General features: G+C 32.5%; 1 protein-coding gene across 1 annotated transcript; it reads right to left on the reverse strand.

Annotated features, from left to right (window-relative positions):
* Positions 1–6,035: 6,035 nt before the first annotated feature.
* On the reverse strand, positions 6,036–14,205 carry LOC145558584 (synaptotagmin-3-like). Its single transcript, XM_081619871.1, has 12 exons — positions 13,836–14,205; positions 12,320–12,418; positions 12,194–12,244; positions 11,928–12,051; positions 10,264–10,382; positions 10,073–10,174; positions 9,917–9,991; positions 9,730–9,806; positions 9,163–9,412; positions 7,772–8,146; positions 6,625–6,753; positions 6,036–6,525 (listed from the first exon to the last, which is right to left on the reverse strand). Exons 1-12 carry the CDS (start codon positions 13,944–13,946, stop codon positions 6,397–6,399), a joined length of 1,641 nt encoding a protein of 546 aa, XP_081475997.1. The 5' UTR covers positions 13,947–14,205; the 3' UTR covers positions 6,036–6,396.
* Positions 14,206–16,451: the final 2,246 nt, after the last annotated feature.

Here is a 16,451-nt window from a genome sequence, read left to right on the forward strand (position 1 = left end):
ATAATATGGGAATTCATCTAGGAGCTCCAATTGATATTCAGGGGAAGAAGAGCTCCTCCTTTCAATTATTAGTTGATAAGGTATCAGAAAAGGTTGTCTCCTGGGCATCTTTGAAGATTTCTCAAGCAGCAAAACTAATTTTAATCAATACTGTCTTGGTTAGTATCTCGGCTCATGTCATGAAATGCCTGAAATTACCGCAAGGTGTGGCAAACAAAATTGATTATCTGATTACAAGGTTTTGGTGGTCTAATAATGGCAATAAAGGTATGCACTGGGTGAGGAAAACAACCATTCATCTGCCCAAAAGTATGGGAGGTCTAGGGATTAGAGGTACGTTAAATCTGAATGAGGCCCTCCTATTTAAACAAGCAACGAGGATGCATCTGAATCCACATCTTTTGATTTCAAGAGTACATAGAGGGTTTCAACCTTGTGGGATCTGTAATCTCTCCAGGCCTTATGAAAGAGTAGGATGCCCATCGATGGGAAGGTCAAGCTTGCAAAAAGTGACCAGCTCTTTTAAGGAAGGTTTTGTCTAGAAAGTGGGCAATGGGGAAAGCATCAAGGCTATTAGTATGCCTTGGGTCAATGGAGAAATTCCAGTTGCAAACTCAAACCAAACTCTAGGAGTTTCGTTAGGTTGGAAGGTAAGTGATTTTATTGACAAAGACTCAGCAGCTTGGAAAGTGGGAAAAGTTAGGGAATGCTTTGATTGGAATAGTGCAAGATCAATTTAGGCAATGGAGCTTCCCTGCACTATGGAGGATGATTTCCTTTACTGGAAATATCATCCGCCAGGTAGGCTCACTGTTAAAATAGGTTAATACTTCTTGGCAAGGAACCAGGGGACCGAGCATCTGAATCTTTCTATAGAGGAGTAGGGATTTGTAAAGCTCATTTGGAGGATGAATATCCAACCGAAATGGAAAGTTTTTATGTGGAAGCTATTTCATGATGGAATTGCGGTTAAGAGCAACTTAGCCAAAAGAGGATTACAAGTCGAGGAGACTTGTGAATTTTGTGGGGTGGATGAGGAAGATAGCCAACATCTGTTTAGGCTATGTAATCTAGCAAAGGAGGTCTGGGAGAATGGCTCCCTGGCAATTTGCTCTGATTCTACTAGGTTTAATTCATTACGAATGTGGATCCAGCACTATATCCTGCTGTTTATATGCGAGGATGGTAAGTACATTTCCCGTAGCACTAAGTTTATTGCTACATTATGGGGCCTATGGAAGACTAGGAATGCACGGTGCTTTAATGGTGCCAATGGAGGAGCAAACCTAGTCTCGGAATTTGTCAGTTTGGCAATGCAAGAGCATGAAACTTTCTGCCAAAGTGATGGGGATAGGAATAATATTATGGATAGTTCGAGTGATGACCCTTATTTTCCTCCGAGTTTCAATGCTGTGCAATTGGGAAATGAACGAAGTGGTTTATTTCGATAACTTCATAGTGGAAGTGGATGGCTCATGGGATAAGAGAACAACAAGAGCAGGGATTGGTTGGTTAGTCAGGGGGAGAAACCCTAGTAATGAGGAAAGTGATCGAGGGGGGCAAACATGGAGTGGCAACATCGGCTCTACATTGTGAGGCATGGGCCTGTTTAGAAGCAATGAAATGGGCTAGAGCAGAAGGTAAGAAAGGGATTCTCATCCTATCAAACTCCATTGTGCTTATCAACAATCTCCAAGACCAAGCAGGTAAGGATATTTTGATCTCTAAGCTGCTAAAAGAAATTAGGGAAGTGGGTGCATTGTTTCAAAAATGCACTATTCTTAAAGTACAAAGGGACCAAGTACAAAAGGCTGATGACATTGCAAGAAAATGTCGTACTTTCCTTTCGAACTATTTGTAAGCTTTGTTTGTGTTTTTCTATTGTCAAAAAAATAAAAATATGAAAGTGGTCGAAAATTGAATTTTGATTGTAGTTATGTTAGGAGACTATTGGCTGTAATTTGCAAAATTAAACTTTTATGGTGTAACCTGTAAAATGGGTACTTTTAATAATTATAATTGACTAATTTTTCAAAATTTTCCCACAAATCAACCTAAGTCAAGTTAGCTAGCATTTTGAATAGAAGTTGTTTATGGGGCTAGACGAACTGCAAAGTCCACCCAATTTGGCTAGACAAAAATTTTGAAAGAAATTAAATATTTGACTGGGCTAAGCCTGGTTCGTGAATAAAAAATGGGCTGAAATGCGCAAGACGCTAGAATAGACCTGATGCACTAACAATTTATTGTGCACCTAACCCCTTTTTTATAATAAATTCACCTCTTAGATTTATTTGCAAAATATCTTCCTAAATTGCTTTCTCTCTCCTTTGTTATGACTCGAAAAATGGTTGTAAAAGGTAACTATATCACTTGAAATCGAAAGGTAATTATATCATTCGAAAAGTGATTATAACAATTAAAGGATAAGTATATCACCCAAAAAGTGATTAGTAATTATGTCATTCGAGCGGTAATTATATCATCCAAAAGATAATTATATCATTTGACTAATTTTTTAAAAATACGACTAGATGATGTATGTGGTGCCATGTCATACAATTATTGTTATTCGTTGACAAAAATGATAAATTGTTAACATTAATATTTGAACCCATGACCTCATGCATTGTCATGCTCATCATAATTTAACTTTGATCACTACTCCAATAACACGTCTTATGTCTATAATGTTTTGTCAAAAAAAAATATATATAATCATATTTCATAAACTTGAAGATTTAATAACAAAAAAATAATCTAACATACATAAAATAAAACCTATAGCTATTTTTTTATATGTACCCTAAAATATGTATCGATGTTCAATATTGATTGAAAAAATATATTTTAAATAATACGAATGCTATAGTTAATGTAACTAATTTCAGCTTATTTATATTCCACAACATAATTTTTATTACTATGTATAAAAGCTCATTTTTAATTTATATTATATAATAATGTGAGGCATTATTGTCCGAGTCAAAAACCTGTTATTATATTATTAAAAAGTGATTATATCATCCAGAAGTTGGCTATACTATTTAGGAGTGTCAAATTATTGGGTCCATACAACAACCCATATATAAAATAAAACTAATATTTCAGTTCATACTTTTTATTTAATTATTTTTTACGAATTACTAGGCTTTTTTTTTGGGGGGGGTGTTAGTACTTAGTTAGTTATGCAGGAATGCTTTAGAAAATAAATACTGGGAATGTATTGAATTTTAAACATTTATTGGTTATAATTATTTATTACTTATGTTATCACTAAAGATTTATTAAATTCCTCAATTTTTTTACATGTCATAATTTCAACCTTTTAATTTCTATTATTATTTGTGATCGAGAAATTTTAAATGACTTAATCAAAATAATTTATTTATAAATATCTAAAAGAGCAATTATGTGAAAAATAAAATAAAAATTTTAGGTTCATTAGCTCGCGAGCAAGGTTGGCTTGAGTATGTACAACAATACTAGTCAAGTCCATATAAATAAATAAACCAGTACAGTTTACTAGCCTAACCTGTTTTGGGTTAAAAAAAATACCCATACCAAGTGGCCCAATTAGAATGTGCCATGTGTCACCTTTAGAGAGGTCCAAAATGGACTAATAATCATTCAACACGTGTCCCTCCTAGAATGTTGGCAAAAGGCTCCGAGAAAGCCGCAATGCGGCGCATCCCATCAGTCCTAGGTTTCTTGTAACTTAGGCGAGGGCACAATACCCGATGACCCTATAAATACTAAATAGGGTGATTTCCCCTTTTTTAGGGACACGTTCATTTATTACTTTCTACCTACATTCTCTCACAACAGAAAAAACACTTGATCTCGGAATCCGAGAATATCTCACTTTTACCTTTTTCGCAGCTTTTCGTATTCTTTGACCGATACTAACTTGATCGTCGGAGGCGGAGCTCCTACTAACCGAAGTCTCCGTATTTTGTAGGTACAGACCGCGCAGAACCAGTCTTGATGACGTAACTCTCCCGAGGGACAAAAAAAAACACCCAAAACATAACCCATTTCTTTTCCAAGCCTATAAACGATTACCTCAAAATTTTAAGAGAGGGACAAGAATAAATAGATCTGATCTCCACCCTTAAAGTTCCCATAAATAAGAACTAAGTTTGAAAGATTTTTTTTTAAGGAGCCCTAGTAGAGATGACAATTGATCATATTTGAATCGGGTGGAGCTTCACCCGCATCCATCCATTATTACAATCGCTCCATCAACATCCACTCGTCACACGCTTCACCCATCATCCATATTCATCTGTCCATCATTCGCGGATTAAACGGGTAGAGCGTATAACTAATGAATGAGTATTTAAAGTGAAAAAAATCCACAGACTCTACATTTCTGTTTTTTTTTAACTTTTCTTTAATAAAAAACAAAACAATAACAACATACTTCCTCTGTTCTTTTTTACTTGACCTATTTCTTTTATCACGCTTGTCAATGCAAAACTTTAACGGTTAATAACTTTCATTCTCCATAATTAAAAATTATAAAAGTTATATATTATGATAGTACTTATTGAGACAAATTCAAAATGATCCAACACAAATATGTTTTTCCTTACATATTATTCACAAAAGACGGTCAAATGAGGGGTGGTGAATAGTGTATAAGTCAAAGCGGATCAAGTAAAAAAGAACGGAGGAAGTATTGTTTAAAAAGTAAATTTGCTAAGTAATTTTCTTGCAAAATTCATATTTTATTATTATAATTCTTACAAATATTTTTCAATATATGTTAAATGAGTAGGTGGATGGTTAGCGAGTGAAGTAGAGTGTCATCCACGTCCAATCCAATCAATCACCAACTTTATCCGTCACTAGCTTTTCATCCATTTATTTAAAACGGGTGGATCGGGTTAGTGGATATCTATTTAATATTGTCATCCCTAAGCTCCAGTTTATATTATGATAAACAAAAATCATTTATCTAGTGGCATTTCTATAAATAAATCAATGGACATGCTTGGTGAATAGCTTATAGCTGAAAGATGAAGCTGGTTGTGTTAGCTAATTTTCACTAGCTGATTGTATTAATTGATTTGACTAACTTATTTTATTAGCTAATTGTATCACAATGTTTGGTAAACAGCTGATAACTTAAAGTTGTTTGAGTATGTAAAAAGACCAATAAGCTAATTGTGAGGTAGGTGGTTTAGGTAGAATTTTAAATTAAATTGGGGTATAAGTGGTATTTAACCCTAAATTAATGAGTAAGCTAATTGAAAAAGCTCCTAATAAGAGCTTATTTAGTGAAATGAGCTCTTTAAATAAGTTTTCCACCAAAGTACCAAACACCTTAAATTAGCTTATTTTATAGTCAATAAGCTAATATAGGCCAAATAAGCTAATTTGGCTCAAATAAGCTATTTACCAAACACAACCAATAAAATTTCTCAATCAGTATGGCATTTGCGTAAATAAATCAATATTAGTTGGACCCCTATTTAATATAAATTGTTGACAGAAATAAAACTAAAACACATTTTTGCTTATCATGAAGATAAACATGTATTTTCTCTAATTTTTTTTCTTTACTATTTAGGTCAATACTTGATGATTAATATATTTTTAAAAATAATAAAAAAATTAAGGAGTATAATTTTGCCATTTGAGAAAAATTGCATTTATTTACAACTTTGCCATTTGAGAAACTTAGAATTTCTCGTTATCATATGCCAATGCCCAATGGTATATCCCGGTACTAATTAAATTATATATGTATTAGAAAAATTGATCTAATACATTATAGTAACAAATTATGAAACGTAACTGAAAAATATAAGAAGTATATTATTAACAGACACAAACTTGCATCTATTATGTTTGAGTGAATATTGTTAATGGAGTACAATTAATATTGGACTCGGGTGAACATATACCCATAGAAAGTTGTTCCTTTTTCAGAGACTAAACTCTGAAGTCTGAACTCATTACTCATGTATACATAATCAGCAAAGGAAGAAGAAACAAATCTCATCATCTTGCCATGGCCTTCAATATCAACTTGTAAATCACATTCTTTGAAATTATAAGCTTTTCATTATTGCCGCATCAATTGTGCAGTACATGTATCAAATGGCATATGCACAACTCCAAGCACTTTATTTTCACATATAATAACCTATGTACTCAATGGACAAAAAAAGTCTGTATCACCCTGTAAAATGGGAAAAAAGAAAAAAAAAAAAAAAAAAAATCAACCTCGGGAAATCTTTGGATATTCCTGACATATGTAGAGGCTTGAGAACGGATGATTTACAGTCTTCACCCATCTTTCAGACGAGGTTATCAAGACTCCATGGCCACACAAGGCAAAATGTATATATGATGAAGTATGTTCTTCAGGTAAATTTTTTGAAATCATACTGTCTGCCACTCCAACTCAACATGTATAATTCCATTCTTTGAATTGATCAGATTGTATTTCTCATTCAGTCGTCCATTGTTCACAACATCTGCTAGAGTGATCTCCACAAATCCAAGTGACTCCTGCACAATATAAAGTCCTCAGTTAATTGACATGGAATGGTAGTAACAGACAGCTTTAAGATGCTAAAACTAAGGCAATTGATAGGAGCATATTTTTACTTTTCTTGTAAAACCAAAAGTTCTGCGTTTGCTTAGGATTTCAATGCACAACTTTTCATGCAAAGGTGGCTCGTCAATCATAAAACTAAAGTGCTCATCCCACCGTGGATTCCGATTCTTCTTGATAGTCTGCAAAAACATGTACATGCATCAGTGTGAAATTTATGAATATTTTTTCATCCTATTAAAAATTCAAAGAAATTGATGTATTTCGAAACAGATGGAATTGAACTTGAGCGACTGCCAGTCTTGAGTAAAGGCATTTTTTCGATAAAAAACAATTCCAACAAAAACTATATGTCACTTGAAAAAGAAATTGATAAAATAAGATGGAACTTCAGTATAACCCTACCTATTTCTGTCTAAAAATTCTCACATGAATCAGATATAGGGAAAACATGAATACTCAAGCACCTAATATTTTGGTTTAATGTATCTCCAAAAAAAAAAAAATAATAATAATAATAATAAATAAATAAAAAAAAAAAAAAAAAAAAAAGAGAAAACTCCTTACATTTTAGCACCATGCAAATTTTGCCTGAAATCATGGCCTAGCAGCCCTGACCCCACATATACAAAGTAGTGTTTTAAATTCTCCTAGTATAAAGCAAGTTGTTCACAGATGTAATAAGAAGTATAAGCCAGAATTTTTTTAGATACATCCAGGATTTTCTGTTCATTTGACATTTTTTGCTCATCCAAAATTATTAGTATAAAGTAAAAATTACCCTTGGGTGCACCTACCTCTATGTGCAACCGGGTGTATAAAAGAATCTCTGATATAAGCCACATCCATTTGCATTAGTTGTCACATTACTTGTTCAAACTACAATTCTAAAGTAATTATCAATTTCAGACAGAGGGAAGGTAACATTGGCTTCTTGTTGAGCACAAAAACCTGCCGAATCCAACAAGCTCTAGAGTCTAGATCAACATTATATGGAGAACTAGAATTTAAAAGCAATTTTCTCTTGCTGGTTGCAAATATATATATAATGCATCAACTTGATTAAATTTCATGCTTGACAGCACTTTCATTGAAACATTTTCTTTGTTGAAAGTCTCGAGATGAGTTGCTTGCTTATATGAGAGGTTATCATCAGAGAGAAGCTTTGATCACTAAGAATGTATAAAAAAAAAAACTCACCATTGTTTTCTTTTTTTCACCTCTGAACACAATCTGAGCATAAGGGTTGGTGTGATGCTCTCCCTCTACATCCTTAGCTGATATGACGCTAACCAAAAGCGCTCCTCCTTCACTAGTAATCGAGGCATCGGACAAAGATTTAGTTAAGCTGTTCTGTTTACTCATCATTTCATCCCCTGGCGCCGCAAAGCTTTCACTCTCCAACTTGAAAGGATCAAAAGTGAGTTCAACTACAAGTTGTCCCCTTGGCTTCTTATCTGGAGAATCGTTCACATCAAAACTCTTGAGTAAATCGAGGGTAAAAACCTTTGCCTCATGGGGAGTTAGTTGATTTAAAGGAACTACTTGCATCCCCAGTTTATCATCTCCTCCAAACTGCATGCAAAAGCATTAAAAAATAAGCATCAACTGCAGTTGTAAGAGGATTAAGCTATGTATAATTATATATACCTTCACTATGGTCATGTAAACATTAGCCAAAAAATAAATGTGAGAGAATCCAACTATGAATACGTAACCCAATAAATCTTATATATACTCTTTTAATAAGGGATGTGAAATTAGAAAGCAGGATGCATAATGAAATTTGGTGTATCTGGTCAACAAGCTAAATCAACCATGAGTGAAAGTGTGAAACCACAAATTTTCACATACAGATATTGACATCTAATAAAAGAATTCCAAATATATAAACATAAAAAATTATCACAACAGTAGTTGTTAGTTTGTGACCAACATCTCTGCTTATAGTGTTCGGGAGATTTTGGGAATTCATTGTTATTCGACTTTCAGTACAGGTCTTAACTCTCCAAGCATATTTTAAATTTATTGCAGTTTGGCTTTTGTGCACAGAACACTTTCATCTAATAAGCTTTAATTATCAAGATAGGAGCACTGCAATGCTACACAGTTTCACAATATCTATTTGAAAAAGAAAAAAAAAAAAAAACCACATGTTCCTCCTACAGCAGAGTTATAAGAATCACTGCATGGAGATAAAGAATAAAGAAAAAATTATTGTACTTCATATATAATAGTTCAATAACATTCCTATACTACATACTTGGATATTTATACTATTAAATTACTAGTATTGTAAGAGTTTTTAGAGCTGTAACAACATATTTCAGAGTCAATTATTCTAGGATTATCTTCTAAAGCTGTCATTTCTAAATTTCCACAGGTCTACTGATAGAATAGGTTATGTCTAATAGTCTTTGATTAATGAGTAACAATCAATTAATCATTCATACTCCTGCATAGTTATTTTCTTTGTGTAGAAGTCAAGGGTATTAATTCAATATGTTTTAAACCTGAAACTGTACTATAGTTGGGTGATAATTATGACTAAAAGCAAAAACATAATAGTCTAAGAGGTTTAAGAAGAAAACCTTGTCCCAGTCATAAACTTGTAGCTCGAGAACTTGGGTTTCAGGATCCTTGACGATTAGCTTAAAGTCCTCATTCCACTCCGGATTCAAGTTTCTTTTCTTGACAGATGTTTTTTTTGATGGCCTTTTTACACCACTCAACCTTAATTTAACATATGGATCAGATGTTCCTAAAAGATCCATCTTCAAAAGCTTCATTGCTCGGATAACTTTCACATGTAATATGCCAACAGGCTTCTGTATGGCAACGCTGCATGAATATTGGATATATAACCAAAAAAAAAATTAATAAAGGAAGAGATGAATATATCCTGGTAGAAGAGGAGGGAAGTTTGGAGGGGCGGGGGCAATGGTATACAAGTATGGTGTTAAATCTTAAACATTTAACATGGAATACTAGCAAAAACTTTGATAACAAAAACAGCCTTACTTGTTGTCTGGTACACCTCTGCTTCTGCATTCTTAATAGTGTTTCAAAATGCATCAAGGTCTAGTATAATTTGTGTGTGTGTGTGTGTATTGATATGTTTATATATACAGCTCACCCATCTACAAAGGAATTCTTACGTTGAAGTATCAAGAACGGGAATTTCAAGTGATTGGGGCCAGTGATAGAGGCTTGCAACTTGTTTCTTGATAGTTTCCTGCACACAGACAGACTAGTCAGTCTGCTATGCAGTTTTGTCAACAATTTGACCTGAACCAAAATATATATCCTACAGTCCTACCCATTAAATAAATCCTATGGTTGCACCTGAACTAAGCGATAAAGACCAGGTATGGACATGACATCTCCTCCAAGAACTTTTAGTCCAAAATCCACATGCGGCTGCAAAAAGATTATAAGATCAACAAAGGGAGTTGCTAGCAAATTTTGATGCAACATACAAAAACTGATACAGGACAGTACCTGTTCCATTAATGAGACCACTATACTAGCGAAACATGGGAATGTTGGAACAAGGGGTTTCAGGTGTATCCTAGGATTAGCGAATACTTGTACGTCCACAAGCTGAAAAAGAGGATATTTGGTTCAGTATGATTTTGGATCTTAATATGGACTAAACAATACCTGAATTGAGCTTCCCAGTCAATTCTTACTTGAACCCTAATTTTTGCAGACATCAACTTTACAGCCAAAACAATATTGGGATTTCCTGCCCATCTAATTGCTGGTTCCAAGACTAGTTGCTTTTCATTTGTCTCATATACTTTCATACCTGCACAAGGCATCCAGTGAAAATGAGGTTTTCAGGTGAAACTGAAGAAATAAAAGTTAAGCTGGACTTAAACTTCACAGGCCAGAGCAGACATTGAAAAGACATCAATTGTAGTTAAGCCGGAGAAAACAAGATATGTTTCTTGTCCAAAAGATTACACAAATTCCACTGAATTATCTTCAATCTCAGCATGAAATAAAGAGTATACCTTTGACAAAAGATATCAAAGGTAATATGAAGTATACATTTGCAAACCAAGATATTTAGAGGGATTGAATTCCAATGAACAGACAATTTTTTTTATTGGCCATTAGATTGAGAAAATACTAAGGTAGATTTCATCTGATCGATCAAACTTATAAACTTTGAATACGAGTATACTCACCAAGTAACCGACATAAAAGAAAACTATATTGCCATGTAGAGTCTTGTTAGATTCAAATTATTAATTCTACAATTATTAATTAGACATAATTAAGATATAATTAGTCAAAGATGTGTGCTGAATATTGTACATTAAGCAAATGGGACAAACATAAAGGAACAAACAGCGGAAGTACAGCCACTAATTTACTATGAAGTATCACAATAACATCAGCAGTGAGGAGGTCACCTGGGTTCAACACAAGCTGATATAAGCTAATATCAGAGTGTCAATATAATTGAATCAAATCTAAGCATCAAGCTAAAGACAGCACAAAGGAGCCACAAACTGAATGAGCTTTGTGTAGCTAATTAAGATTAAAAAAAAATAAATAAATAAAAATATAGAAGCAGAAGACAGAAAATTAAACTACTGCAGTAGCTTTAAAAGCTAAATTTGTCTAATCTGACATAACATAGGTTAAAGCTGCTTCTGGAGTTCAGGAAACTAAGAGCTAAACTGTAATAATAAGCCTAAAAAGACAGAAAATAGCAGATACAGATTCACACAATAGAAACCAGGACTTGACCAAGCTAGAATACAACCAACATAGCATCAGCTGAAATCAATCTACAGCTGAACACCAAAGCTGAGAATCTGAAAGAACTAGTTTGAATCAAAACTTTCTACCGCGGTAAACACCACAGCAGTGTTAATAAAAAAAATTTCTTGACTGGAATTGTAGAGATCTGATCATGCCCTTAAGAGTTGCCTCAAAGATTCAGAGTACCTGTTATAAATTGTAAACGTGACTTCCCTAAACAGGTTCCTTTTACAGTTTCTTTTCGACTGAATTAGTGAAAAATTTACAGTTTCTTTTCAACCAAATTCCATGTTAAGATTCAGAGAAGAGCATAGTGTCAGGCCGAGCCACATCTGAGTATGTTTTAATTCAAAAGGACTATGCCGAAATTAGAAGAATCATACACAGAATTTCTTTTGCATATATATATTAGCCACCACATATCAATCATACCCTCCTTTTCTGCTACTGTAATTCCTCAAAATTAGGTGAAAAATTACTAGGTTCGTGGAAAGATTTGTTTTTCCATGCAAAATATATAATACATGTACCATATATGTGTACTAGCTAATAAACCAAACTGGTAAAGCATACTCACCATAAAAAGTAGGTGGAAGGGTTCCAAGACTTAGATTCTCAAAATCAATGTCCTTTATCTGATATTTTCCTATGTAATCAGCAAACATAGGTTTTGCCGTGCTTCTGATCGTGTTGCAGATTGCCTGTAAATATTAATGAATTGAGCATCAGAGCTTACTCACTAAATATTAATGAATTGAGCATCAGAGCTTACTCACTAAATATTAATGAATTGAGCATCAGAGCTTACTCACTCAAAAGATAATTTCGCCAAGGGAAACTCACCTTATCGAGATAAGGCCACATATCCGACACAAACGTGTTCAGCCAATCCACCTGATATATTGAAGCCTGTTTAGATATCTTCATTTTTGTTGATAATTGATAAGAAATATGAAAAGTACTACTTACTCGCTCATAATCAGGACTCTTTACCCAGTTTGGAATATCAGGTAAAACACTCAATAGAGTATCTGTATCGAATTCCTGAAGTGGGGTAACAACTTGCTCCTGTGTCCATGTTTAACAAGCTCATAAGTAATAAAACAATTTAAGAAACCTTGTTAATGAAAAGATATTGTAAAATTAATTTACAGATTAAGCAACTGAATAAGATTGTTAATATGTTGCATCTGAGCAACTTGCCATCTCGTTAGTCTAAGTAGTATTGCCAATGCTGCAGTCCCTGCAGACCTCCTTAATCCAAAACATCAAAATAAATTGCACTGACCAAATAATTTTAAATGCCCATTTAATGCCAAAAAAAAAAAAAAAAAAAAAAAAACAAAGCCATCATAATTTGTCAGGAAAAAAAAAACAGCAATTTTAAATATTAGATTAAGAGACAATAAATAATCAATTTTAGGTCCCTCAAAAAAAAAAAAAAAAAAAAAAAAAATCAATTTTAGGTGTATCAGGATTATCAAATATACTCTGTTACTTTATTGAGAGGTAGAAGCCCTTAATGAGTATGCTACAATGTATTATCAAACACTTATTTAGGTGTATCAGGAATTTCAAAGGTAATGGGTTAAACAAGATACAAAACATTGTATCAATTTTTAATTATAAAGTCAAGGGTACAAACCCCAAGACTTTACCAACTAAGCTGGTAGACACTCACACGGTATATATTCTCATATTATAAAGTTGAAAAACGGCTTTCATACGAGGTCACCCAGAGAGTACACCACAGGGGCCTGCAGGGACATGCATTTAGAACTTTTTGGATAAAATAAAAGGAGGGGGGGAGGGTGACTTTATTCTGTTTATATTACAACCATATGTATATTAAAATATAATCAATACATTATAAGAATAAACAAGCTGAATAATTTAAACCATTACGGAGTATAATATTGAAGATCTTTGCAACATTTTTAATTTGATATCTGGCCATCAAAAGGAAGATACAGCAATACAACATCAACCCATATCTTTTTCATTTTTTTTCTTTCAATTTATTTGATTACATTCCCACCCAACATGACATCACTGCCAACTATCAAACAAACCAGAAATATAACCATTGAATGAACCAACTTAGCCAAAATCTTCAATCCCTTATTATATTCCAGATAATCAATTCAGTGAATCAACAACTTAGCTGAAAACTTCAGCCCCAGATACCCATTGAATGTCTACATAATGATCAATTCCATTTAAAGTTTATCAATATCTCGCAACTATTGGGCTTGAAGTAGTCAACTAGATAAACCAAATTCTATTCATTTGATATATTAATGAAAATACAGCTGAAATAATTAAAACCCAAGAACAAAATCATTTAGCAATCAAAAACTCACAAATAATATGATGAAAACATAAAAACAAAGTACAAGAACACAGGAAAGATTATATCATTATCATAAGTCTAAAATAATCATGACTTAGTCAAACAATTTATCAAACAGTAAATGTGCATTACCTCAACATCTTTAGGCTTGGAATATATAAAGAAGAAAAACCCAGCAGCAAGTCCAATTGGAAGACCAATGCAAAAACCCAGAATTCCTATAAAAGTACTCACAAAACCCATATCTTTTTTCTTTGAAATTATCAGTCTTTAGCTATGAAATGATCATTTTTCAGAAATTGTGCAGCAATTCAATAAAGAAATTGATAAAATTGAATGTGGGATTTTTGAGTTTGGTGGAAATAATTGGAAATTGTTTTACAAGGAATTCGAAAACGCTACGACAACCTGGGTTTCGCTCTCAAAGAAAGACCAAATGTCGAAATACAGTGTTCATAGTTGTTTTGTATTTTGGTTTATACAACCACCTGGGTTTTTCTATAAAATAAGTACCCCACAAATACAATAATAACGACACTTTGAAAATGTCAATAAACATACCTGAAATTAATTTATGAGGCATTTGTTTATTTGAAAAATCAAATACTACCACTGTTTCAATTTTTTTTGCAACGATTAAACATTTTTTCTCTTTAATTTATGTCATATAATTGCAAATAATATGAAACGGATGTAGTACTTAATAAAGCCCATTTAATTCACCCTACATTTAGAGAACTGATTTTTTTTTTTTTTTGATAAATTGAAATTATTATTATTACTAGTTCTCTTTTGCTACCTCCATTTTAAATTATTTACAACAATTTGATATAAAGTATGAGTAGAATAGGTCTAGTTGATGCAAATTATTTGAAACGGTGATAGTATATTAATAAGACTATAGCTTAAAATGTACTCATATTTAGGAAAAAAAAAAAAAAAGTGTTGTTGTTTTGAATAAGCTCAGTAAAAATAAGTTCAATTCTATAACAAATACACTATAGTGAACTGAGGAAGTATATAAAATGTATCTTGCTTTGAAAAACTTTTTTAGAAAAAACTTATGATGTAAAAACAAATTTATAAGATAATTATTTAAGTTAAGTTTCTTTGTACAATCCTCTCCAATACCACATCACCCCTTTGAGAGTCTTTGGGTTGAATTGGTTTACTAATATGATCCTAGTAAAACTTTAAACGAATAATTTTTTAACCAAAATCTATTCTGATTTTAGTAAGGTAAGAAAAAAAAATCTAAATTAACTCATTTATCTTAAAAAACTATCCAATGTATCCAATTTTTTTATCCAAAAAAATCATAACTTTTTATCCTAAAAAATCCAACTTTTTAATCCTAAGGAAAATCTATTCAAATAAATAATAAGGGTCATGTGGTGCAACATTTGGCAAAAACTTAAAATGCCAAGTGTTATTGTCGCACGCCTTCCCTAATCATATGACTAAGGCCCCTTTCGGTAGTATCATTTGAGGTAAAGATTAGCGCTTTGATCAATCAAAACACTACTAAAAAAATAAAGAGTATTTGGCAAGGTAGCAGTGTGAGTAGCGATTAGCAGTAGAGGTAGAGTTTAGGTAGCTAATTTCAAACGTTAAAGATAGTAGCGTTTTAACGTTAAAGAGTAGCGGGTAGCGTTTATTAAATTTTGGTTTTTTTTTTTTTTTACAATTTATATTATTATTAATATATTTTAGTATGCAATGTGATAGAGTATAAAATATATTCGTGGGCCTCAACCATAAGATTAAGCTTTTGGTTGAGATGGTCCTCTAACATGGTATCAGAGCCAGCGTGACACGAAGGTCACGGGTTCGAATCTCATCCGCCCCTCTTTCAAAGTGGAATTAATTCACAATTATTTATGTGGGATTGACATAAGATAGGTTTATTTATTATTGGAAAAAAATGTTGAATGTAAAGTAGTGATTTTGGTTATTCAATCTTTTAGTGGAATAAATGATAATGATGAGTGATTTTTATTTTATTTTATTTTATTTTTTTTGGGAGCAAGATTAAAAGAAAAGATATTGTTTTAGTTTAAAGTTATATATATATATTTTTTAATCTAATTCAATTTTATTTTTTAAATTAAATGTTCACAAGGTCTTATAAATTCTGAGAATTTTAGTTTAGATATGTTCATGTTTGATAAATTGAAGAGAATACACCCATATTATATTTGTGGTCATAATTACAATTGGTATGATAATGATAAGATAGACAATCCATCATGAAAATGTATTACAGATTGAACAGACACAAAATTGGTAAGTTAGTAGTGAGTATCTAACATAAAAACTGTCACACTCAAATTCCATTAATTTAACACATAATTGATATTTTATTTTTTGGACATTGGCAATATTTTGACCAGTAAAGTTTGTTGGCAAAATCTAAACTACTTCTTGAAAGTGTTAATAAAATATACAGATTACTAGGCAGTTAGGCTGGAGAAACTTGAACCCATCCACTAGATTTAGAAATATTGATATGAAAAACTGGTTTATTGTTGAGAATATTATAAAGGCTAAATAATTTTATTTTATTTTTTTATTAAAAAAAAAAAAAAAAAAAAAAGTCTCAATATTTTTAAATTTTTTTTTATTTAGGGCATGTTCTCTTCCGTTGAAATTCAGTTCAGTTCAGTTCAGTTCAGCTTAGTTCAGCTCAGTTCAGTTCAGTTCAGTTCAGCTCAGTTCAGTTCTATTCAGTTCAGTTCTGTTCAGTTC

This window comes from Chenopodium album, chromosome 9, assembly GCF_948465745.1.
Source record: "Chenopodium album chromosome 9, dcCheAlbu1.1, whole genome shotgun sequence".
Taxonomy (NCBI): Eukaryota; Viridiplantae; Streptophyta; class Magnoliopsida; order Caryophyllales; family Amaranthaceae; genus Chenopodium; species Chenopodium album.